Below are 25,774 nucleotides of genomic sequence, written 5' to 3'. Positions count from 1 at the left end.
TAAGAATACATGGTATATTCTCTACTGAAATATAAACTACATGGCCACAATAAGTCCATTGCTGTATCTTTGCTTAAATATGGCTTGTTTTGAAGACAACCTAAAATTAAAAATTGTCCATGATTTAAGTCAATTGTCCATAAATTTGTAAATAAATTAATGTTTTTTTTAGAACATAGCACAATGTATTCCATTTCCTTTTCTTATAATGTCCAATACAGGCTGAAATATTTTCAGTGTTCTTCCCTATGGTTTTCTGCACCTGGAGATGGTTAAGAAAATGCAGTCAAAAGAACATTCTCAATTTTCTACTCATAAATATATGGTTATAAAGAAACTCTTTGTTTTCAATAGTTTTGAATCCAGAAGGAATGGTATTCTGCTACAGTACGTAGGATGAGGTATTTTGGAGAAATGGGGAGCCAGCCAAGGTAGGCTTTCACCCCTAATGGCAAGTAGGAATATCACAATTTAAGTCAGCATAGTTATACAAATTCAGATCTTGCCTTTGATAGGGATCAGATTATCAAATTTTATGCAACACAGTTACTAATTTCTGTCATTGTACCTTATTATTCTTACTACATTTTAACTGGGTTTTTTGGGGTCTGCAGTACTAAGTGCCAGGAAGCTGAAGTTTTGTATGCAAATGCTGAAGTTATCAGGCCCTTTTTACACTGTGTGACTCAAGGGATTTTCAGAAAAGCTGCAATGCATTTAGCTTTCATAGTTGAAAAAAAAATACTGTGCAAATCTGTGTACACTTCTTTAGATGTTTGGTTTGGGATGTTATGGATTCACCTATTCTAGTTCACAATCTGTCATCCATAGCTCAGAGCCATGGAAGAGGCAGGGTTGGGCTAGGATGTTGGACTGCAAACTGGAGATAGCTTTTGCCACTAGGATAGAAGAGAATGGTAATATTTTAAATTACTTCAATGAATTTTTCAGATCTTGTCTGTTAGGTTCTTAGTTATGCTCTTGTGTGTTCACGTTTGCCTGTATTAATTGACATGGAAAATCAGATTGTAGATGCAACTGTGGTATCACATTATTTTTTACTCTCAGACAGCAGTTTCTCTATATTTATGTATAATGGAATTCTTACAGGTCATCAGTAAAGCAGTTTGTTGGGGTCCCTTCCCCCCTGCCGTGTGGTCCTGGGAGAGGGGCCCTGGGGGGAGGCACAGGGTTTCCCCAGCCCCTGGTCAGCCTCATTCCCCATTGGTTGTTTTGTGTTCCCCTGCGCAGGCAAGGACCCTCAGGTCCCATGGTTGAGCAGTTCCTGGCAGAGCTCCGGCCATGCGGCTGGAGAAATAAACATCTCTGAAACATCTGTCATGAATCGGTCCATATATATTTCTTTTCCATGGGGCTCGTTGTTTGATACGCGTGTTGCAGTATCCCCACTGTAACAAATGGTGGATAATGAGAGCAGAACGAACCCCGATCAACAGCGACTGATTTGTGAGTAAACTTTGGTTTTCTCTTCTTGTTTTTGTTTTGCTGTTCCATCTCTATGGAGGAACCGTGGGAAGACTCTTGGCTCTCAGAGCCGCACATGGACATTTATCTTAAACTTGAAAAGATTCTTGAACAACGATTTATAAATTTTAGCTTAATTCAAGCTCAAAAGGAACTGAAACATTTCCTTTCATGGTTGTTTAAGAACTTTTTCTACGTTTCTTGGGATTTGATTCTTACCAAAGACTTTTGGAACAGCGTTTGGACACAGTTAATTTCTGAGTCAAAATATATGCTGATGGAAGAATATTTTCGTGAATATTATTTAATTACTGAGGCTGTTGAGCAATGTCAGCTGTGTCCTTGCGAAGTTAAAACTGCTTCAGGAACTGTGCAACCCAGGCTATGTGGACCGAGCGCTCTCCGAGCAGCAGCAAGGCAGTTCCTGCGTGGGGGTGGAGCCACACGAGCTGCAGTGTCGGTGGCGGAGCGAGGCGCAGCAGGAGCGGGGAGACCTGGCGGTGCCCGCCCGGCCCCGCGCAGCGCGTGGCGGAGCGACGCCCCGTGAATGCCCGAGCGAGAGGGGCGGCGCACGGGCGGTGGGCAGCGGCAGTGGTGGCAGCGGAGCGGAGCCACACCCAGCTGAAACGCACGCAGGAGCAGGGCGCGGGGGGCTCGTCACCCAGAGGCCTGGCCAAGACGTGGGCGCAGCCCCAGGCAGCGGCAGTGCAGCTGTGAGCAGAGGCGGCGGCGCACGGGGAGCTGAGCAGCATGGCCCGGCCCACGCGGCCCTGAATGCGACCCCGGGAAGAGCGCACAGGCACGAGCAGCCTCCACGGCCCCAGCAGCCCTGGCAGCTCCAATGCGGGAGTGAGCGAAAACGAAAGAGAAAGCAAAAACGCAGCAAGATGGAAAACAGCAGCCACTCCAAAAAAGGAAAAAATCACCGTAGCTAAGGTTTTAGGAATAGTAAAGTGGTATAATGTTGAACAAAATTATGGTTTTATAACAAGATGTGACAACCAAGAAGACATATTCGTTCGTAGAACTGCTATTAAAAAGAATAACCCTGAAAAATGCATCCCAAGTTTAGGAGATGGAGAAGTAGTAGTTTAAAATTGTGCAAGGTAGAAAAGGGTTATAACCAGTAGAGGTCACTGGGCCTGATGGTGTTTCTGTAAAAGGCAGTATATATGCTAAAAATCGTAGTCATGTTAGACAATATCCACATTATAAGCCCCGCCTACAGTCTCCCTTTCCTAATCCCACCTTTCCCTTTTACCCTATGTCCTATTACCCCCAGTGTATTCCCAATCCGTTTTTTCACCCATGGTTTCCCTCACAAAACCATGCCTTTGCCAATTGTTTCCCCAAAAATCCCTTTCCAATGCTGAGTGGGGAATGAAGAGGGGGAGGGAAGAAATTAACTATTGTTGTTTAGAGTTCCAACAGGTACAAATGGAAGAAACCCTCTCCTGCCTCAGTTTCCCCACAAAGCATGCCTGGAGAGTCCTGTCTCCCTTTTGTCAGCCTTAAGATGTTCCACAGAATCTGTTTGGACCTTTAAAGACTCAGGAGGGTGGCTTGTTTTGTTTTGAAACTGTCCTTGTTATCTCATGTTTATCCAGTTGTTTTCAATGTTAAGTTTTAAATCTCTTCTTGTTAAAAATGAATGGGTGAAATGTTGGGGTCCCTTCCCCCGCCATGTAGCCCTGGGAGAGGGGCCCTGAGGGGAGGCACGGGGTTTCCCAGCCCCTGCTCAGCCTCGTTCCCCATGGGTTGTTTTGTGTTCCCCTGCGTGGGCAAGGACCCTCGGGTCCCGTGATTGAGCAGTTCCTGGGCAGATCCCGGCCATGCGGCTGGAGAAATAAACATCTCAGAAACATCTACAAAGAATCGGTCCATAGATATTTCTTTCCATGGGCCTCGCTGTCTGATACACGTGTTTCAGTATCCCCACTGTAGCAGGAGTTCTTCCAGGCAATGTGTGCTTTCATTTTCCACTTATCTCTGTGAAGTTGTGAGCACTATTCTCAGTGCTAATCAACATAAGACTGTTTAACTTATCATATATATTGGTCTGAAAGCTAGGTATTTACAGGAGGTATTTCTTCTTTTCAGGTCTTCACTGTATTAGCCTTTGAAACTTTGCATCTCTTCTAGCTTTTAGGTGTCACACTAATATTCTCTTGAATGTATATTTTTGATTTTTAAGGAGTTCGACATATTCAATGGTACATTTGTTTATTCTTAATAGAAAAGATAATTATATCTTAATTGCTCCAAGTACATACAACTATGAGACACATAGCTTGAACATGTATATTAATACATTTTAGAACTGCAGCAGAAACTGACTGTATACAGGTAAATAAGACCAACTCATCACTTTATAAATGTGGCCTGTGTGACATTGGTAAAATAATGTTATTACCACTTTAATATTTGACAGCAGGAGTTTGAATACTGAACTTGGTGAAGGAAGGTAAGGTTGTTCTATATGTCCTCTACATTTTTATACTCTACTTACAGGGAATCTGCTGGAGTCTCTAAAATGACATGTGATCTCTGGGGATCATAAGAATTAAATCAACCTCCTGAGGCTTTCTCATTCCCTTGGGTCAGAATGCTACTTGTTATAGCCCTAAGCCAAACAGGTCTATTGTAGTGGTCAGTCTTTGTGTCTTGTCTGGTCCCTTTTCTGATAAAAAAAGGTTATGCCTAGAAGGTGTGATTTTTTCAATTGAAGGAGCTGAGTTAATTTAAATAACATATATAAATATATATTGAGTAACATATTTTAAAAATGAAATTACTACAGAATAGTTTTCAATCATGCTATGAGATTAGTTTAAATATTATGACTGAAAGTATTTTGAAAGTCATTTTTAGAGAGGCAATAAGGAACAAATAACTGTACTTTCATTGAATGCTTATTTCAGCTGCTGAAATTATGTATGACATCATCTCTTTGTGTCTTTTTGCCCATTCATTCTGTTTTTTGTTGTTTATGAGGTATTTGGGGTTGTAATACTTTCTCAGCCCTTTTACAGCATTAGGATCTGGCCTAACCTTAGGCCAGCAATAAATATTCTATCACGAAAGTAGAGTTCTTTAAGCTCAGTGTTCAGTTCTGTGAAATTTAGCTCTTGTTGTTCACAGACAGCTACAACATCTTCATAATGCTTTTGATTCTTTAGGAAACTAACCTTGTTTCAGAAAAGATTTTCTACTTCATTTTTGGTTTAATGCTCTGAGCCAAGTCTGTATGCCTTTCTGATCTACAAAACAAATGAGTTTCTAAGAACATATCACTTGTATATAAAGACAGTTTCATATTGAACTACACGCACAATGCTACACATAAAATTGTTCTGTATATTACATTCTTCTATACATTTTTGGTTGGATGACCTGGCCAGCAGCTAAACACCACTCCGTGCTTGCTCCCTTTCTGCAGTAAGACTGGGGAAAGAATAGGAAGAGGGAAAGTAAGAAAACCTGTGTGTTGGTAAGGACAGTTTAATAAAAGAAAGAAAGGGGAATAAATCCCCAAGGAATGTAGATCAATGCCTAGCCAGTCTCTGAGCAGCATCTACCTGACAGACAAACCACCATTCCCCTGACATTTTATTGTTAAGTGTTGTAAGTGTGAAATGTCCTTTTGGTCACTTGCGGCCAGCTGTCCCAGCTGTCTTCCCTCTCTACATTTTGTGCATCGCAAGCCCACTTGCTGAGGTGACAACATGGGAAAAAGAAGACCCTGACACTGTGCCAGTGCTGCTCAGCAATGGCTGGTATGTTATCAGCACTGGTTTAGTTACAAATCCCAAGCACTGCACCCTAGAAGCTGAGCTGTTAGAAGACAACTCCATTTCTATTTGTGCTGTAAGATAAGCCAGGAGGGCAGAAGACTGGTGTGGTTAAATAGAGACCTTAGGCTCGAACTTATGACAAAAGAAGAGAGCATAGCATCTCTGGAAGGATGAACAGGTAACTTGGGGGGACTACAAAGATGTTGTCAAGTATGTGGAGAGAATATTAGAAGGGCCAAAGCTAAACTGAACGTCAGTTTGGTCACTGTGGTTAAAGACTAGGTGATCCTGAAGTCTCTTCCAAGCTTGATGATTCTGTGATCTCAGCCAGATGCAGCACACTGTTATTACTATTGTACAAAATACAGTAAAACTTAAAATTATCCATGACTTGTGAGCCATGGCCTCTGCCCTGAGATCTGCACCAGTGCAAGACTGAAATCTGGCTATACGTAGGTATGGTGCTAGCTAGTATCAGACTTTGGTTTGTCTTGGGAACATTAAGGTTTATTATGCTAGAAACAATAGTGTGTAAATTAACATGGTAATTACTGGAAAAATTTTTGCATTGCCTTGGTCATATGACATTACTTAGGGCCATTGATTAAATTGTGTAAATCCCAGGGTCAACGAGTGTCAGTGGTTTGGGATGTGAAGGCCTTATTAATAGTGTGCTGTCAGGGTCTTTATATCATCATGGTTTCTTTGAGTGTTTAATTAAATATGACCCTTTAATTGGAAGAAGACCTTTGTCTTTATACATCTCAAAACTGGCAAAAGATACAGTGCTAAGAAGTGATTACATGCTGAGGCCAAATTTAAAAACAATATATTCTTAAGAATAAATGTTTTAGGTAGTGAAAATAAAGTAAAAAGGCTTAGAATAGAGATATTTCAGAATTATATGTAACCCAACATCTGTAATGTGTACTATATAAATCATATGGTGTTGGTAGATAATTCAACAATTGCTACTGATTAAAAAGGACTAGGAACTTTAAGCTCATTTGGTTAGAATTTTAAGCTTTTTTTTTTTTTTTCCTAGTCAGATCAGTAGCAGTTGCACTGGTCTGACAAGAAGCAGTGTAGATTTGTTTCAGGAATTAATCAGGAATCAGGAATCTAGTTGGTTGGTAGCAGCTAAGTGTGTCCCACAGGAATAACTCTGACGATAACATCTAAGTTAGGAAAATGGCTTTATTAACAAAATATCCTCTAGAATTAACAGCAGGAAAAAAAAAAAAAAACAAGGAGAAAAATCTCAAATCCTAGTATTACTAGTACTAATAAAGGCATTGTTATATATCAGTATAGTACAGAAGTCATATACTGCATTGATTTCATTTTAGGCATTTTGCATCACCTATGCCTATTAATTTGAAAATAAACAATTTTGAAATACAAAAAGGGAAATGTGTTTGTTCAAAATCCTACACCTAGCTCCAGAATGCATTTGATCAAATTCTTAATCACAGAAACATCGTTAATGTGGCTTCACTACACTCATCAGCAAAACCTATGTTGCTTAACTCTTGAGTTTTTGTACTTTTCAGTTTGGAAATGGGTCTTTCAGTTTCTAAAACCTGTGTGGCTTGAGACTGAACATTTCTATATTGGAGCATGAACAGACATATAAATTAAATCACTAATAAGTAAACAATTTAGCACATGAATACATTAGTATACAATGGATGAGAAAATATCAGAACAAAAAACAAAATCATAGGAAGACTATAATTTTTTAAGGAGCTTATTTAGTGATAAAATGTATATCAAAACATTATATCAACTTAATAACTTAGAGGAGGGAGGTTCAAAAATAGCTAGTCTCTCAGAGTCCAACTTCAAAGTCCATAAAGAAGCCTTATTTTTCACATATGGTTTGTGCTTCACATATGCTTTAGTGTATTTGAACTGCTCAAGGGACAGAGGAATTGAAGTGCAAGTCCTCCATATGTATGATCTACTGTGATTATATATAAAGTGTGTGCTTGCATATTAAAACCTATTAGTTGTAATTTTCTTTGATTTTTGTTTAAACTTGCTTTTTCCTTTTTCTTTTTTTCTAACTTTCTTTTTTTAAATTTTTTTTTATTTCTTTTGTTTTAAATTGCTGCTATAGAATCTTCAGTGTCTTTCAGGTACTTGTCTTTCTGGCACCTTCATTTCTGGAACTGTGGACTAAAAGACAATCACACTGCAGTTGCAGTTTCTGAGTTCCACTGTTGCTGTCAGCTTATTCATTCATCATGAACTTCTTTCAGAGTTTGGATATACCAATATAGCAATTTATGTGATAATGTCAAATGACTATTGCCTGGCAATGTTTCAGTGTTTTCTAAGGCATTTGAGTGAATGTTTAACATTGTTTATTATCATGCTTTTTGTTTGTCATTACTTGTGGCCTTTCCATGTGGCTTTGCAGTTAATTTTCTTGGTATTTTGCTCCTTTAATTTACATTTCCTCTTTGCATCAGGTTACAAATGTGCATCTTGTAGAGTGATCACTTACGTCTGAGAGAAATCTCCTTTTAAAACGTGGGAAGCTGATTCAATTTCATTAAAAAGTAGGGTTGAACTTATTTTCCATTGTCAAATATGTGTTGCAAGAGCCAATTTATTGTTAGACCATTTCAGATGCCACAAAAACATGTGATTTAACTGTATTGTTTTTCATAGTGGGTGCTTTTCTTTTTGAGGCTCCCTCTTCTCTTAGTCTATTTCCTTCCATGACCTTAGTCCAAGTTGCCCTAGATCCTTGCTCATTACATTTCAAGTTTCTTCATTCCTCTCAGCTCTGCATTTGCAGACAGGTCTATGTGTGAAATAGTTTGCTGGAAATTCTGTGGATGGAGGGACTCACACTTGAATTAGAAAACTGGACAAATTTCACTGTACCTCCTCTCCCCAGATTTGTGGTAGGGTATTTTTACTTTAAGTAATTAAATTTATTAAGTACAGAAAAATGTTAACTTGGGAAGTGGTAGGAAACAAACAAACAAATCTTGGAATTGGATGAATCTTCTGTGCCTTTGTTGAAATATATTAGAAAATGCTCTCTAATGGCTGTTTCAGATTCACTAGAGACTATAGAATACTTTACCCTAAATGCCAATAAACGGCTTCATAATTCTGTAGTCAGTTTCTATGAGATGATGGCATTCTATAGAAAAAGAATCTTCAGAAGCTGATCAGCTGCTGTTGAGATGTATCTTAATAAAATGAGCTCCACTAGGATTATCAAACGAAAATCATCTTCTCTCATTTTAAACTCAACCAAGGTGTCTGTGTTGACAATCACAGTTCTGTTTGAGTCATGGAAATAGAGTATTCGAGGCGGATCATCTGAAAATGGATTACTAGTCCTGTTTGTTAGTCAACAATTTTTAAATAAACTTGTCTTACTCAGCTTTTGACAAAATCTTTGTGTCATAGTTGCATAAATATTAAACCAAAATAACTTCCGTTATAAAACTGTTGACTTACACTGATATTTAGTGTTATTTCACTGAACCACAGGACTTAAGAAATAGGAAAGGTAGAGACTTGGTAGCCAGGACAGTTTTGAATTACCCTGTCTTGGTGGGAAACAAAATTTCAGGTTTTGAATAAGGAGGTGCACTGGTGTTTCTGCATGCAGAGACTGTCAATAAGCTTAAAAACAAAAACAAAAACAAACTAACAAAAAAACCCTACTCTATTTGACCACAGTAAAGCCTGACAGTTATGTTCTTATTTCAAGAACATTTCTGGTAGACTGGGTCAGGAGGGGATTTTGATTGATTCTGTGGAAGCTGTTTTGTCTTACTACTGATGGCATTTATAAGAATAGTTATTTTGCTAAAAACATAATAAAACAATACCTACATTTAAGAACATTTTTTGGTTTACCATATTAATTCATATTTCGTGTTCTAAGTATCCTGTAATTTAATATTCCAGCACATATCCTGTTGAACCAATAACACAGAATGATGATAACTCCCATCTAAATGAGCTTAGTCTGAATGATACTGTTTTTTCCATCTTATTTGTACTATTAAAAAAAAAATCACAGTAGAGAATTTTTTGCTTATGTCTTCTAGACTCTAACCAGAGAACAAAAATCAAACTGGCAAAAAAAATGGGAGGAATGAAAGCATGCAAAAAGGGTCTTTCCCAAGAGTGTCTTCAGTTGGCAGCACCTATCCTTAACGTTTCAACTACTGATCTTTACGAAATACTACAAGAAGAAGATGATGAGGTACGTTATTTTAGGGACTTCAGTAAAGAAAGGTGAAGATGAGAAGATGCTGACTATATCCATCCTTGAGGAAAAGGATTTGGAGGTAAAGACTGAAATTTCATTGTGGAAGATGCAGCACAAAAATCAAGAAGGATTTAATCTAAATGAAAAGGTCAGGTTAGAGATTCATGAGGTGGCAAGACTTCAGGCATGCATAAGTATAAATATACTGCTTAGAGCATGTGTATCTAGAGATTATATTTAGTATTTCCCTTTTTCATTAGGCTATTTGGCAGGATTGTACATTTTAAATAGACTTCTGCATTAAAGAAAACAAAATCAGAATGTATCTTGGTGTGCTAGATTGATTTTGTTGATGCTTCCTGTCTGAATTGTGATACCTATTAAAGGTGTTTCTGGTAGACAGATGGTTTCTGGGTGAATTCATTGCCTTTTTTGTTGATTCTATCACACATTTTACTATGAAATATTTGGTAGTGTTTCATCAAATCACTCTATTAAATAGATGCAGTGATAGGATTTCTTATCCAGATTTATTTAGTCCTGCTCAAATAATATATGAAAAAGCCTGTACAGTTACTTTAGCAAGTGTCTAGCAGTTGGCCATTATTGGGTTGTAACAGTACTCTGGTGATGACTTAGATTTAGCCTTGTTGGAGCTTTATATTAAAGAGGTCACGAAAAGGGAGTTTTCGTGTTGGTTAAATAACAGTGCATCGTATGTGTATGCACTGATATGGATTACACTCATGAATACAAATATAATGGGCTGATCCCTGGCCTGTTTACTAACATTTATACAACCCTATAAAGTGATTCACTTTGACAGAGTTGTTCCATGCTTATCTCATTCTCAGAGTAGTTTCTATGTCCTATTTCTTTTTGTTTCAGTCACTGTGAATATATGTGTAAAACACATAAACATACTTAACTATAAATATAAAACGAAGTTATAACACAAGTGATGAATTCAATCTACACATACACTATATATTCCATCTATCAGTGCATAGACTCAGGCACCTTTATGTTGGACTCATACAATTTAGACATAGATCACACTACACCAGTATATTCATATGAAAAGAACATGCCATGCACATTTCTAGGGGCATGAGCAGACAAGGATAGGTTTAAAAATTTAACAGAGCATTGATACTTGGTGGATATGCTTCAGATAATTAATTTTGCAAATGTGATTCCGACTTTCATATGCTGTGTATTTAATGTATACCCAGTTGCACATTTCCTTTATTGCTCCTGATGTTTTTCTATTTTTAGGAAACAGCAAGGACAAAAATGGAATTTGAAAAAGATAATGGCTACAGCATATACAGAAACTTCTTGAAGTACAGGTGCTCAATTTATATCATCCTACAATGAATTGTAACTTTCTCCTCTGATTAGCTAAGTGTTTTTAGATTGTAATTAATACCTTGTATTTTTAATTGCGGTGCCGTTGATGGTCTCAAATTACACTGTGATGAGGCAATGTGAAATCCTTGTTTTGTAGCATTTCCTTTTTATTTCTTTTAAAACCAGGGTTACTGCATAAAACTGAAGAGATGTTAATCAAGGATTTGTGACAGCTAACTTAACAGCTAACTTAAGCTAACTTAGCCAGTAAAACTGCTGGAGAAAACCAGCGCATATCTTGGCAAATGTGTTAATTGAATTATTGAAATGCAGTATAATCCTTGCTAGAGTGAAAATGATCCATTCTCTCACACCTCTTAGGAAAAAGAGACTTTTTTTTATGTGCCTTTAAAGTTACTAGTTGTTATGGACACCTGAGGAGTTCATGGGTTTCAGTGACCTTTTACTGTGGACCTGTTTCCAGTCAATTCATGTTTTCCTCATAGCCAGACAGCTGTTTATTATCGTGTCTTCTCACATTCTCTACAATATTTTCTACTGAGACCTCGAGCAGCTTGTTAGTGGGAAGTAAATATTGATTTGGCATCCTGTCAATGCGGAAAGAATGAAAAAATTTCCACCAGAGGCCCCTCAAACATTTTCCTATCGACATTTTCTGGGCAGAGAGGAAAGCTGCATAGAGGATGACAAGTCTGAGACTAGCAGAAATCCCTGAGGGGTCCATTGAGACTGCTGCTGTGACCTGTGTGATACTTTTTCTTCTCTTTCAAGTCTTTTTTTTTAATACACACAGAGTCTGCTGGGATGCTCCCCTCTTGTAAGTGATCAAGGGCAGTTTATTGGCAGGTGAGAGCCCAGCTTTTCTAGCCATAGTCAGCTTTTGTTTGGACATCACTGACAACATACACTGACTCTTGAAACTTTTCCATTATATTTTTAGTTGTCTCTTTTATTTAGATGATGGGCAGCTGATGTCTGGAAAGAAATAAAACTTGATTTATAAATCTAGTGCTCCTAATGCATATTCACTAGCATGGGTCCATTAACGATGTAGTTAATATCAGTTAAGAATGTGAATGATTGCAAATATTTTGAAAGCCATTTCAAAGGAACATTCACATCACATTTATGTATTTTACCATTAACAGCTTTTGTGTCAAGATTGTATCCTGTGACCAGATTTTGTAAGAAATGACAGATTTTCCCTCTTTCACTATCAAAACTTACTACTACTGCTTAATTGCTGCAGCAGAGAAGATAGAAATATCAGTGTGCTTTTACTAGCTTTGTCAGAAAAACTGGCGTTTTAATTAAACCTCATAATGCTACATGAAACTCAGCATTAAAAGCACAATTATTTCTATTCATTTAATTGCCATAATTTTAAGAATTTTTTAAAAATTATAAATTTCAAGATTCTGTTCATATTATGGTCTCCAAAATATGAATCAGTTCCATGGAATACAATGAAGACTTCTTGTTCTGGTTTTTGTTATTCTTTGGTAAATCGCTAAAAAACACTAAGCAGAATGTTATCACTTCTCTTCATCTGCTATAGACAGACAGCAAAAACCAGGGGAGGGAGAGTAAAGGAATTATTGAATGAAACCAGGTATATTAAGATTGCAAATGTTACATAAGGATAGAAGAGCTCATTGCTCTTAGCCGTGTACATTTGTGTACAAGTTAATAATGATTTTCAGTGATTTTTGCTCCATCTTGTGGGGTTCCTCAGAAGAAACACTGAGTGTAGAAGTAATTTTTGGCAAGCAGACCATGTTTAGAATTGCAAGAGGATTATAGAGGTTTTGGGGAGCAGCCAGCTCTGCTTTTCATTTCTGTCCATGCTAAGGCACATAGATGGAAATGGTTAAGATTTCTTCATGTATTTGAGAGCAGCTCATGGAACAGCTCTGTGCCCTTTAAAATGCTTTACTCATATCTTGCAGACTTTGGTTGTGGTTTCTTCTAGTAAGCTTTGGTAATATTTCTGATCAGCAAACTAAAGCCCATGGTGAAATGTAAGCTTTCTGCAGGATTTTGCTCATAAGACTGCCTGCCAAGTGTTACGTGTTGGCACACTGTGTTACCCATTTGCATCTTGAACAAAGATGCAGGATTGCCCTTTTCTGTTATTCTGAGTAAATGTTCAGTGGAAAATTGCATCAGATCACTTAATATTGCAGCTTGATATAGTGTCTTTTTGTGCCATTGAGCCAGGACTTTGGAACATAATTGCCCAGCAGTATTGATTTAATTGCCTAGGTTTATTTGTGGACTCCTAATTATTGACTGGAGGTAAATTTAATGGAGAAACCTTTATGAACACTGGGAAACTGCTGCTGTTGCTGTTATACATAATGAACTGCATCATATCCCTTTAGATCATTCTTCAAGCTAATTTTATTCCACTGTGACAGTACGATAACATTTAAAATGTCATAGACATTTTATTTTTATTACTGACATACGCCATTTTACTGCTGCACTAGAGTTTTGGGGGAGACTGAGTACTAGTTGCTTTTTACTGTCATTTTATAGATTCCCCTAAAGTGTAATGATAAAGGATACCACACCTGTTTTCACTTCATCTGTACCTTTGTTTCCATACTCTTATTACTTGAAAAAATCTAATATCTGCCAGCTTTACAAGAATATTAATATTTTAGTTATAAATACTTTTGCATTCCTGAAACTCACAGATACCAGTCAGAGTTTGTGTCCTTATTTTATCAACTACTATGTGAAGAAACTACACCACTGCTAAGAAGCTTATGATTTGAAAGAGACATCTCTGCATAGGGATGTTATTATGTAAATAAGAATCATATAATAGGAAAGTACAGTCATATATAAACTTGGAAGAGCTGGTAAAAATCACTTGTTGTCTCAATCTACATCTTGAATGGCCAAGAAGTGGGGTTTTTTCTGTTGCGTCTCTCCATTTATACAGTAACAGCCTAGATTGTTCTCACTAAAGAATGAAAGAATAAAAATAAATCATCTCAATAACTGACACTGGGATAAAAGGAAAAGGTTCTCAGGCCTGTGAAGAACCTATATGTGGAGAGTTTTCACATGAGTGCGTGGAGATACCTGCTACCTGCACATGTGTAGAGGCATCAGACTAATTACACATTACTGTTTGGGCTTGGGAGAGGTCTCACATTATAGACCTTTGAGCTTTTAGCAGTTTATAATATTTAGGGGGGAACAAGTATGATTATCTCAATATGTATGTGTGTTTACATCTTGCAAGGCGAGTGATAAGGCTTTTACCCACTTTATCCCTCACATCTGAGTGTGTCTGTCTTATTAATTGAGCCTGGCTCTGTATAGTAGCACTCTCTTCTCATCATCATAAACACTCCCCCTAAAAACTCAAACAAAACAGCAATCTTCTCTAGCTTTTTCCCATTATAGGAAATTTATATAGATAAGCCAAGAGGATGACTTCTTCTCATGTAACTTAAACATGAATTTCTTATAGCACCCTTGGCTTTCATTCACTGTGACTTATTTTAAGGAACGCCCATCTCAGAACAATCTGTTAATAATTTTGTGTGTGAGTATAGCACGGTAGCCCAATCCAGATTACTGCCTGAAGTCTCCAAGAATTATTTTTTAATAAAATGCAAATCATCTGCCAAGTTTTCCAAGCAGTAAAGCAAATGACAGCATTGATTTAGCATGTCCCTGTGAGATCTATAGTAGCACTTACCTTTCCTCCCTCCTCATGCCCTCCTTGGGATATCACATCTCACATAAACAAAGCTGCTTAATAAAATCTTTCCTCTCATGATTTCATTATGGATCTAAAAGTCATATTCCAATTGTGAAAACATCAGAAAGTCTCCCTCTCCTTCTATTGTGTGGACACTCTTTGTATAGCACATCTCCAGAATAGGGTGTGGAACAGTATATTAACTAATCGCCAGTAAGGATTTTCCCCAACCTCTTTTTACGATTTGCACTGGCTTCTAAATGCATATTTCTATTGCTGTCATCTGGGAATGGACACTAACAGCCATAGCTGTTTCCTTCCAAATTTCTTGGCTTGTGACTCACCTGCTTTGCTTTTATTAGTCTCTCCCCAGTCTGTGTGTGTCGTTGAAGAGGTCACACCCAGAAACATGTATTCACCCATGCACAAATACCTGTGCACACTCACCACTGCCACCATCACCAGGTGCTTCACCTGCACCTTAAAAAGCAGCACCAGCACAGTCTGAACCACATCCTAGGTACCATTAGCACTTATATCAGGTCATGATTTTCTTCTCATTATGAGAATAAGAGCTTAGTCCTGTGCACTGACAATCTGTTATGGTATAAATCTATATTTTATCTCATGCGCACAAACAAAACCACGTTATATCACTCATCCTGAACTGAAAACAAGGAAAAATTGGCTTGGCACTCAGGGTAAGAATACATATAGGCACCTATGTGTTTATATAATGATGTATATGCAGCCACCACAAAGCAGAATAAGAACAAAGAATAAGACAAAAAACAACAATAAAGTGAGGCATTTATCTTTTTTTAAAATTGCGACTTCTATTTTTTAGTGAAATTAGGATGTTTTGGTTATTGGTCTTAGTGTCTAGTTTTATTTCATATTATTTTTTGTGGCTCATCTAATTCAACCTAAGGCATGTCTGCAGTGTGTTTGAATAGTTTTTGTTGGGAAAATGTATTTTATACTGATGATCCATATGGTGAGGTTTGAAATAGTTGTAACCACTAATTTGTATATTCCAAAACCTAAATACTTTTATTTTTATGCTAACACATTTTAGAGTTTGTGAAGCAGAAGACAGAGTGTAATGCTACACTCTGCAAATGGAGATGTTATGTCTCATTAGAACAACATTGCCTTGCATTCATTATAAGGCTTTTCACTGGCAGATCGGTGTATATTTATGCACTTGTGCTGACAGAGACTCAGTCATGTGGTGTAAGGTCAATAAATATTACTAGTTTGCTTTTTACAGAAGGGATCTCCAAAAGAAGCAAACTTAATTTCAGAATAAGTAGATGAGAGAAACAGAATTAACTGTCACTATTTCTGAGTCTTTAGGATCATCTTACTTTACATTTATCAGATATCTGTCTGATAAATTGTATAAGAAATATGCCTTTCATTCATATAGCTCTCTACTATCAAAGAAGAAATTTGTAAATCTGGAAAGTCAAATCAATAAATAAAATTCTTTAAATCCACATGTAGTTTGCACTTTCAGATGTTGTGAAATCATACAGATCAATACTACTTCTGTTAAAGCCTACCATAATGTACTGATTTAGGATCGCCACTGTTAATGGTCAGTTAAATGGGTTGTGGCACAGATAATTGTAAAACATTTAAAAGAAGTATCATTCTGTATTAAAATACCTAATTATCAGTGGTAAAAACAAGCTTTCACTCCTTCAGTGTGCACTTGGCACTCACTGAACTTCCAAAGCCTTCCCCAAGAATATGGCAGGTTTAGAAGCTGGGATGAATGCTTTAGAGTAGAGATGACTTCAACAGTTGTGAAGTTCTGGGGAGAAATGTAAAGGGAAGTTTCCCAGGATAGTGGCAGAGCCATCATTAAAAGTAAATCTGACAGGCTTGTATTAAAGATGAAGACTCTAGGGATCATCCAGTTCTGAATGTCTATACAGAGAGAAAACCAGAGAGAAACATACAGCATTTTCTCTGAAATCAACAAATGTTGAAAGAATGGCACAATGTTCCGCTTTCAAATGCTCTTGATTTAAATGAATTACTTAAATGGCAAGAGTTCTTGAAAGATCACTTTGCTATGACATGGAAGCCACAGAGAGTAGTGAGCAGCAAGTAAAATGTAGTCAGAATGATACGAGCCAGAGACATCAATAAGAAACCATTCACCTCAGGCATAACATTAAGGAGGTGAAATGTATCAGAAATTGATGTAGTCAAGCTAGGCAAGAAGAATTAGAGACTTTGAGGTAATGATACAGTGTTCTCATAAAAGACATACCTAGAAGAAGAGGGAGAGAAATTAGAGTGAACAGGATGCTGAAGTCAATGTTTTTAAAGCGTAGTAGCAAGTGTCCCAGAATTTCAGGTAAGATTATGTCTTATATTACACTGAATAGATTTCTGCTCAGTGAGTTCAAACCCTCTATTCCCCAAAAAGTCATCACAATAGCACACAGGAGAAAGCTGACAGGTATAGATGTCTTCTAGAAGATTCTTACCATACACATAAGTTATTTTTGACAGATGGAGACATGTCTGGCCAGCAAGTACCAGCCTTTGAAAACCTCCTTTCCTGTAGAAAAGGGAGATAATACATATCGTTGTCCTTTTCCTGTAACTACAGAGCGACTGTTGAGCAACCTGTAGGATTGCCACTATATCGCTTCACAATACATGCCTTCTATTAACAAGATTTTCCCTTTTTAGATATTTTTTCTGACTTGTTAGTAATTTTAAATATCAGTACGTAGATTCAAGTCTGCATATCACTTCAAATGTTACATTTTGTATTTGATGCACTTTTATGTCTGGGGTTTTTATTTGTTTCTTTTATATTTTTTGTTTCATGTCTATCTAGGAAACGAGCACTACTCTATCTGGTGTAAGTACCATACAACTTTCTCTTTCAGATAGAATAAAGAAGTGAAAAAATGAAATTAGCACAGGAATACTGAAGTGTGGAACTAGACAGGAGTTCCAGATAGAAAAGTGTTGCTTTGAACTATGGTTGTGAAAAGCAGAAAATGATGATTGGCCTGTTCCACTGGCTGCTATATTTTACCTTATTTATTTCTGGTGGCTTCATAATGTAAAATTATCTCTCCTTCTGAATGAGCTGTTACTTCTGTTGTGGTACTGACCCTTCAGTCACCACTGGTCTCACCATGTGTTCAGGAAGCTGACAGAGCCCTGTGAAAGCTGTTACAGACTTTTCAACAGTGAAGGAAAACTGTCCTGTTCTGTGGCACAGCACTGGCCACTCTGGATGGAGCTGCCACAACCACTGTTCTGTACCACCTCTAAAAATATTTCCCAGTGAACAGTGCACTGATACACCAAGACTTTGAAAGAAAACCTCTTTATGCATTAAAGCTATGGCACTGAAAATTATACCAAATCTCCTTCGAAGACATTGGTTGTACAAATGCATCTTTATATAAGAGAAGTTATAAAAGAGGTTTTATTTTTTCTCTGTAGATATATCAATACAATTTTTTGGATTAAAGTTTTAGAGAGGCAGACATTTGTGTCCTATTCCAGTTTACGCAATTGGAGGTTTGGGATTTTACTTTTAGAGGTTTTCTTGTGGTTTCATTTGTTTTGTTTTGGGGTTTTGTTGTTGTTTGTTTTGGGGGGTTTTGTTATTGTTTTTTTAATTATTTACAAGGTTTTGTGTGTGAGTCTAAGGCAATTTGCTACAGCAGTGAGAATTATACTGGTCGTTCTGTGTCACCCTCCTGAGAGTAGTGAACTTACACTCATACACTACCATTTCTGGATGCCCTAGAGGTGACTGTAACCTTTTATTGATCAGCTGATTGAAGATAAATGACAGAGATGCTGGTACTGCAGTTTACATCATTAACATGGTCAGTAAAGCATGAATTGTTCAATAAGGAGTTTATCTTTTTTCATTTTACACTGCTCTTTTATCATTTTTATGATAGAGAGCAAATTTTCAGACACTAACCAGGCAGATGAACTTTAAAGATCAGATATGTGTGTGTGGTAGTTGTCAGAACTAAGTGAAATCTGATAGTTTAGAGATATTTAATAAATGTCTTTCACATGAAGAAAATAAAGTTCAATGACCATTTTTTCTTACTCTATTTCTTTTTCAGTTTCCTTTTGCCTCATAGTTAATGGATGCCATACTGGAAAAATTAAATGAGAAGAAGAAATTGGTAGAAGAATACAGTTCTCTCATGAAGCACACTCTATGATATTGCTAGGATTTATCCAATGTGTGACTAAAATGTGTGCTGTTTCCTCATGTCTTTTCTCATAAACTGTCAATATGCATGTTCAATACATACACAGAAACCATGAACTAATTAATTGTTGAACAAGAGGAATTAATTAAATTCCTATTAGAAAGCAGGGTTGGTATTTGATTCTTGAAGAGAAAAATTGCTAAAAATCAATGCAAAGTTCAAAATCATTTTCCTTTAGATGCACTGGCAGTGAACACATGTGCAGGCTTTGTAGAGAAAGGATGTCTTTGTTATGACTAATACACATCTGTACAATTTTGAAAGAACAAAAAGCAGCTAAGTAACACCTAGTTGTTCTAATCACAACAGTAGAAGTAGGATTTACAGAGGAACTGGGGATATCGCTGGGATTTTGAATACCTAATTTCTTTTAGCTTCTTTGTAAAGCCCAGCTTTCTGATATGTGCTACATAAAAAGATACGCTTTTGTGTTGGAAAAATTGAATGACTGTAGAATAAAAATATTCTGTGTGGAGTAATACTGGAAAATCTGTATTTGCTTCTGAGTGTATTGGAGCATAATGTGTGCAATGTATTTTTTAAAAATCAATAAAATAAAGTTTTTTCTATTACGGCTTTTTTTACTAGTAGATCCAGTTCTTTCTCAGCTAAACAACTAGCTGCAAGCTCTCTTACCTTAGGAAGTGGTGTAGAGTTTTAATCGGTTATTTCCACCAAGGTTTCTCTGGCAGTACTAACAAATAATTGCTGTTTCTTCACATTTTTGATCTTAAGGGTTTTATTCCTCTGGACCAGCCCAGCTGAAAAAAAAACAAAACAAGACACAAGTTTATGAATTCATGTGTTAATAATGTTTCTTATATATGTCTCGTCATTTGTGAATATCATTTTGGTTTACAACAGATATCATTATCCATATTGGGTGGGGAATCAGAAGAAAGATCCACTTGCACTAAGTTCACTTAACTGAAGCATGAAACAGAGATTTTCTGCATGGCAGTCAGCGCTTTTCCTAGGATGCAATGTTGTATCTCCTAATTTATGGAGTTCACCATTTGGTGTCTCTGAGAAAAGGAAGACCTGCTCAGTTGCACCTGGTGAACAGAGGGGCTTGTGAGAATTTTTATTAGAATTAGAGAAAGTAATGCAAACATACTCTGCCTGCGCCTGTAAATTAAGACTGGGAACTAGGCCTGTAAAAAAAACCTGCCACATCTTTCAGAACAGTTGACCACCACCTTTTTCAGTGCAAGAAATAAGGGCCATCATATTTTGTGATATTTTCAAAGCAAGCAAAAGGAAGCCACTCACATGCAAATGAAACTGAGCTGTGGGAACCATTTCCCTCAGGGTTTTACAGAAGCTAAAAATTGACATGGACTCCAATGCAAATAAAATAATGACAACAAAAATTAAGGGAGATAAATTCATCAAAACATGTGGAAACCATGCTCTTATGTTTTTCAGTAATTCCAGCAAAATGTATTTTAAAATAATTTCAACAAAACATCCATTACAGCTTAGTGTAAAGAGCTTCAGGAAGCCAAAGCTCTCTGAAAACTATCCCCATTGTCTTCACGTCCACATTCCCAAACACCCACTGCTGCAAGTCTGATCTTGGTGCTGATCTTTAACACTTGATGATCTTTTGTCGAAGTGAAAATGCAGGGAGCATCAACTAATTCCCATAGAAAATATGCCTCAAAAAGAGGGAATTTTCCCGACTACGAACTTTTTTTCATAACTTTACATCTTGCTTTTCTGCCCCTGCAAATTTCTGTATCTCCTGGGCAACTGGGTATGAAGAGACCTCTTTTCTTGGTGCCAAAATAAACAAGAATGCTGCAGAACCAAATTTTTGTCTACTTCATCTCAAAAGAGAGAGCAAAACGAAATCCATACACCCAGCTGGAGACAGATTTACGCACAAATGTTCCTGAAAGTATAACACTGCTAGTCTTTCTGCAAACTGTGCTGGAAAGTTTGCCAAATATCTTTGAAGAGCTTTCTTAATATTTTAAAGGTATTTTATTGGTATTTTCGTTCAAAAATTATTCTCTTCTCTAATTTGAAGTAAACAAATGAAAATGGAAATACCAGTCAGCATTTTTCAGAGAAAAAGAGTCATGCAGTTTGAGAGATATTTGTAAGGACAGCAAAAGGGATGGTGCTCCAAAGAAAAAAAAATTTTTTTCCTTTTGCTTTCAAAAATGTTGAATTCTGCCTGTAATGAACATACTTGTTTTTACTGCTTATTTCATCTTTACTGCACCAGCAGAGAAGGAGATGGTCTCTGAAATAAATCTTTAACACTGTAACAGGATTAAAATTAATTATTTTGGTTATATTATATGAATATTTAAGGAATCCCCTTACACTAGAACCAAGTTTGTTACACGTGTTGCAAACTTAGTGAAGAACTGATTCTGATTTGGGGAAAAGCATTAGTTCAATGCTTCCAAGATGATATTGCTAGCAAAGCTAAACATTAAATATATTAAAGGCAGTGCTGTTTTGTAATAACTATGCCTACGGATATCCAGAAAATCCATTTAGTCTGTTTTTCTTTTGTTAAGGTCGTTTTCTCTCCTGGTGCTGCCTGATACGACCTCTAGATGGCAAACTTTCCCAAAAAATGGGCTCGGTGCTTTGATTCCCTACAGCCATTGAAATACTGTGTCAGACAGGCCTGTCCCTCGGGCAGCGACAGCTGACGTCTGCGCGTGTGAAATAAATGGGCAGTTTGCAGTCATTATGTACAGTGAGACAAGGGTGAGGCCCTGAAATATAGCCATTTTTGTATTTATACATATACATATATATAAATTTATATGTGTATATATATACAAACACACGTATGTGTATGTGTGTTTATGCACATATGCATTAAATATGAAATACGTGGAGTTGTATGGTGCTTCAAAGTTGTTTAAATGTTTAACCCTTTCAAAAATCTTTATTATGCTCTAGCAGGTCCACGGGAGGGTGTGAGAGACTGAAATGTTAATTGTTAACACCTCAAGCAATCGGGTGTTTTGCTGTCGATGCTCATGGAAACAACTCGTGTGCAGGAGGTGTGAGCACCAGAGGATGACCGTGACAAATCAACCTTCTTGCTTAGCAAGAAGCTGGGGTTTGAGCTACATAAGGGGCTGATAAGCAGATCCTCCAAGATGGAATAATGCTTTTAATTCTACCAGTGTTGTCCCTTACACAACTGGCTCAGTTGTAAAACTCCCCTCCCGCCTCCCGCCAGGGGAAGATACTGGGACATTCACATTATTCAACCCTGCTGATGGAGCATAATTGGCTCTATTATGCTGATGTGAGAGAAGTGTCATAAACCATCAAAGACCCCCAAAATGCCCCCAGACTCATTTCTGGGGCCTTGCACCAGAGGAGTGGGCATGATCCAGTGTTACAACATGATTCACAGTGTTGCATCAGACAGTATAAAAGTCCCCATCCCAGGGGAAATACCTGGGTGGTCCGCCTGACCTTGAGTGTGTATTAACCCATTGAACTTCGTGTTTCACGGTCTTTGCCCACCCCAGATTGATAAAGACTGTGACCATCACTTCAACCAATGGACATCGAAATTGCAACAATCAAGTCTCATTTCTGGATCCACAGGTGGTGATGTTTTTCTATCATTATCCTTTCTTTCTCTTTCTTTCTCTCTTTCTTCTCCTAACTTTTTCTCAAAATATATTTTAAGCCAGACTGAAAAGTTCCTGCCAATGCCTTGGTAAGTGCCCTGTTGTGTCTGGATAGGTTGAAGTTGGCTAACTGTAAGTTTGCTAAGTTCAAGTTTGTGAAGTGCCTTACTTTCTTTGTTGCTGTTTTAAATTTTGCCATGTACCTTCTTCTATTTTAATGCTCCAAAGTTTGCAAGTAGAGGTTTGTTGTTGAACCTTCTGAGGGTCTTGTTGTTTCTCCTGCACATTGCACAGAGTGAATTAAAACCTGCCAAGGGGACCAGGGCAGACTGAGAGCCACAAAGATAATCTGAGGGCTGGAGCAACTTTCCTGTGAAGAAAGGCTGAGAGAGTTGGCGTGGTTCAGTGTAGAGAAGAGGAGTCTCTGGGGCGTTGTTAGAGCAGCCTTCCAGTGCCTAAAGGGGGCCAACAAGAGGGCTGGATAGAAAGGGTATGTGGTAGTAGGACAAGGGGGAATGGCTTTAAGCTGAAGGAGAATGTGTTTAGGTTAGATATTAGGAGGAAGTTCTTTACTGTGAGGGTGGTGAGGCACTGTCACAGGTTGCCCAGAGAAGTTGTGGGTGCCCTGTCCCTGGAATTGTTCAAGGCCAGGCTGCTCTGAGCAACCTTCCTCTAGTGGAAGGCATCCCTGCCTGCAGCACGGGGTTTGGAATGATGATCTTTAAGGTCCCTTCCAACCCAAACCATTCTATGATTTTGTACTCTAAAATGTAAAAATTAAAGCATCTGGCAATAGTCACTTCTCACAGTATGTTTCTGTAGTGCCATCTGTTTAACCTACACAAATCCTAATTTACCTTGATAGGAATAAAGATGTGAGTCTTTCTAAATGTAGATCTTTTACACAAGTGAGAGCCATTTTCTTCTGTACTGAGAATTCTCTGTTAGAGAAGGCACTGTGTGTATCTCCCCAAGTGCCTCTGGACTTCCACACTGTCTGAATGGGTTGCAATTTTCAAGGCTAGGTATCCTAACAGACTGAAGTGTAAGTGTAAGACCTAATAGTCACAATAAAGAGGAGTTCAGGGAGAGATTTAAAACATCTCAAAGTATTCATGTAGCCATCATGTAAGACCTCATTTTTTGTATTCTTGAAAATAAGAAACCTGTTTGAAGCAGTATTTTTTTCTCTGTAGTGTCTGTGTTATCATACATACAGTAAGGATCTATTTTTGAGGTTTCCTGAGAGATTTGAGAATTCCCAGCGTGTAATTATTTGAAAGGTCTTGTAGCATCATAAATGATTATGCTGGGAGAGAGCTGGGAACACTTCTTGACTTCTGCTATAATCAGACATTTAATAATTAGACATTAATGAATTTGTGTTGTTGGGTATGTTAAGTTTTTGGTTTTTATCTTCAGGAATGCAGAAAGGCTATGAGTCAGGAAGTCTGTATTTTAATTCTGTCATTCCTTCAGCTAGGTTAATTCTCTTTTCTGTTTCACTTTTACAACTGAATTAATATCTAGCTACACTACAAGCTAAATATCAGAAGGAAAACAGAAGCTAATTTCCATAGCTGTGTGCCATTTACACAGTTTGTGCATCACCACTGGATTGCTTCATGTGATTTAAAATATGTACGTAACTAGTACATGAAGGGAATTTAACTCCAAATGGGTCAAGAGCCAGGTAAGCAAAGGGCCCAGCTCTTTGAGGATATTGACTCAGTATCTTGGTTTTAAGACCAAGGTAGCAACCTTTCTGAGATAAATGGAGATGTATTCACATATTGCTCAGATATATGTAAGTCCAGCATTCTGTGAGGGTTACTTTACAGCATGTTTATCAGGCTGGGGAAATTTAAGGCTCTTGTCTCTGTGAAAGAATAAGCTTATCAGATTAAGAGCCTATTTGGAAATCTCTATCAGACGGTATAAAAGAGAGGTTCAAGTGACTCTGACCTATTGAACTTATTGCAGAACACAGGTTTGACATTTTTCTGGTACAGGAAGACTCCTTTGGTAAAGGAATCACACAGCAGTATCTGTAATTCAACAAATCCTAGGTTTTGAAGGATGACAGAGTTCCTTCATGATTTCTTGTTGTGGAGCAAAACAGAACTTGTAGCATAAAATACTTCAATTTGTGTTTAAAAGCAGTACTCAACCTGGGCTGAAGAAATTATGTGATAGACAACTCAGCAGAGTAGGCCTATGATGAAGAATTCTCACAGCTCAAGATTTCCCATTGAAATTTTCTAGATTCAGTTTCAAATCCTGGTATTTATGAAGTCAGAAAAAAAAAAAAACCCACCATGGTGGTAATCAAGACTGTGAGCTAGACAGAACTTGTAAGTCATGGTGTGCATGTGGGGACAAGGGGCATGAGTAGACCTCAAGCCTTACAGTGCATCTTTGATATATCTTTGCACATTGTTCTTTCTGCAGAAAAACTGTTTAAAATATGTGTTGAGTAATAACCTCAGTATGTGATGATAATTATTGAAAAGGTAGTGCTATTTCCTTATTCTATTTGATCTTTCTCTAGTTATACATGCACAGACTACATTTACCCTCTTAGCTACAACTTTGCATTGGGAACTCACATTGAACTGTTTTTTTCAAGGGATTAGCCTTTATTCTATAAGGATTTTTTCTTCTGTTGATAACCACACATCAGAAATAACTGTAGCCAACAGGAGCTCTAACTATAGCTTATCCATGTGAAAATAAAGGTTTGAAGGTGTCAGTTGAAAATGTAATGATTTTTAAACTAAAAGTATTGATTTTTGTTTCTATAATCTACCTTTTGTGAATGTAAATTGGAGAATAATATTGACCTTCTAGAAAAGCTTGGGTGAATGGTTAGTTGAATGCTTATTTATGTAACTCACTATCTCTATTCAATTTAATTTAAGATGTTCACGTAGTGAAGCTGCTGATTCTGAAATTGTTTTTCAAAATAGAATTTTTAACTTTTGAAGAAAAATAATACATGAGAAATGAAATCTGTTGTTGTATTAGCAGAATATCATATACATCAGAAATTTACTGATTTGTGGAGTGCAATTCTGTGTTCTCCATACTGCCTACCCTTGAGTATCTGGCTCAAGACAGGAATTTCTCTTGTCAGTATCTGTGTTTGCATGCATGTTTTCCCAGCTCTAAAAAGCCTGTGAGGCTACTAGCTGGCACAAGCATGACATGAACTAGCTCTGGAGAACGCTGGTGTTTAAAACGAA

At 37.4% G+C, this 25,774-nt stretch overlaps 1 protein-coding gene across 1 annotated transcript in view; it reads left to right on the top strand.

Moving 5' to 3' along the window:
* CNTLN (centlein) overlaps positions 1–19,456 on the top strand; it is a 179,762-nt gene extending 160,306 nt beyond the window's left edge. Inside the window, 5 exon segments of the mRNA XM_042013181.1 lie at positions 8,689–8,716; positions 9,365–9,522; positions 10,807–10,840; positions 10,843–10,880; positions 18,757–19,456. Of these exon segments, the coding sequence (XP_041869115.1) occupies positions 8,689–8,716; positions 9,365–9,522; positions 10,807–10,840; positions 10,843–10,880; positions 18,757–18,858 (360 nt within the window). The 3' untranslated portion in view covers positions 18,859–19,456.
* Positions 19,457–25,774: the final 6,318 nt, after the last annotated feature.

This window comes from Corvus kubaryi, unplaced genomic scaffold, assembly GCF_017639235.1.
Source record: "Corvus kubaryi isolate FWS band 111438036 unplaced genomic scaffold, C.kubaryi_AGA036_p1.0 split1-37296, whole genome shotgun sequence".
NCBI lineage: Eukaryota > Metazoa > Chordata > Aves > Passeriformes > Corvidae > Corvus > Corvus kubaryi.
This window is presented reverse-complemented; position numbering and strand designations above follow the sequence as displayed.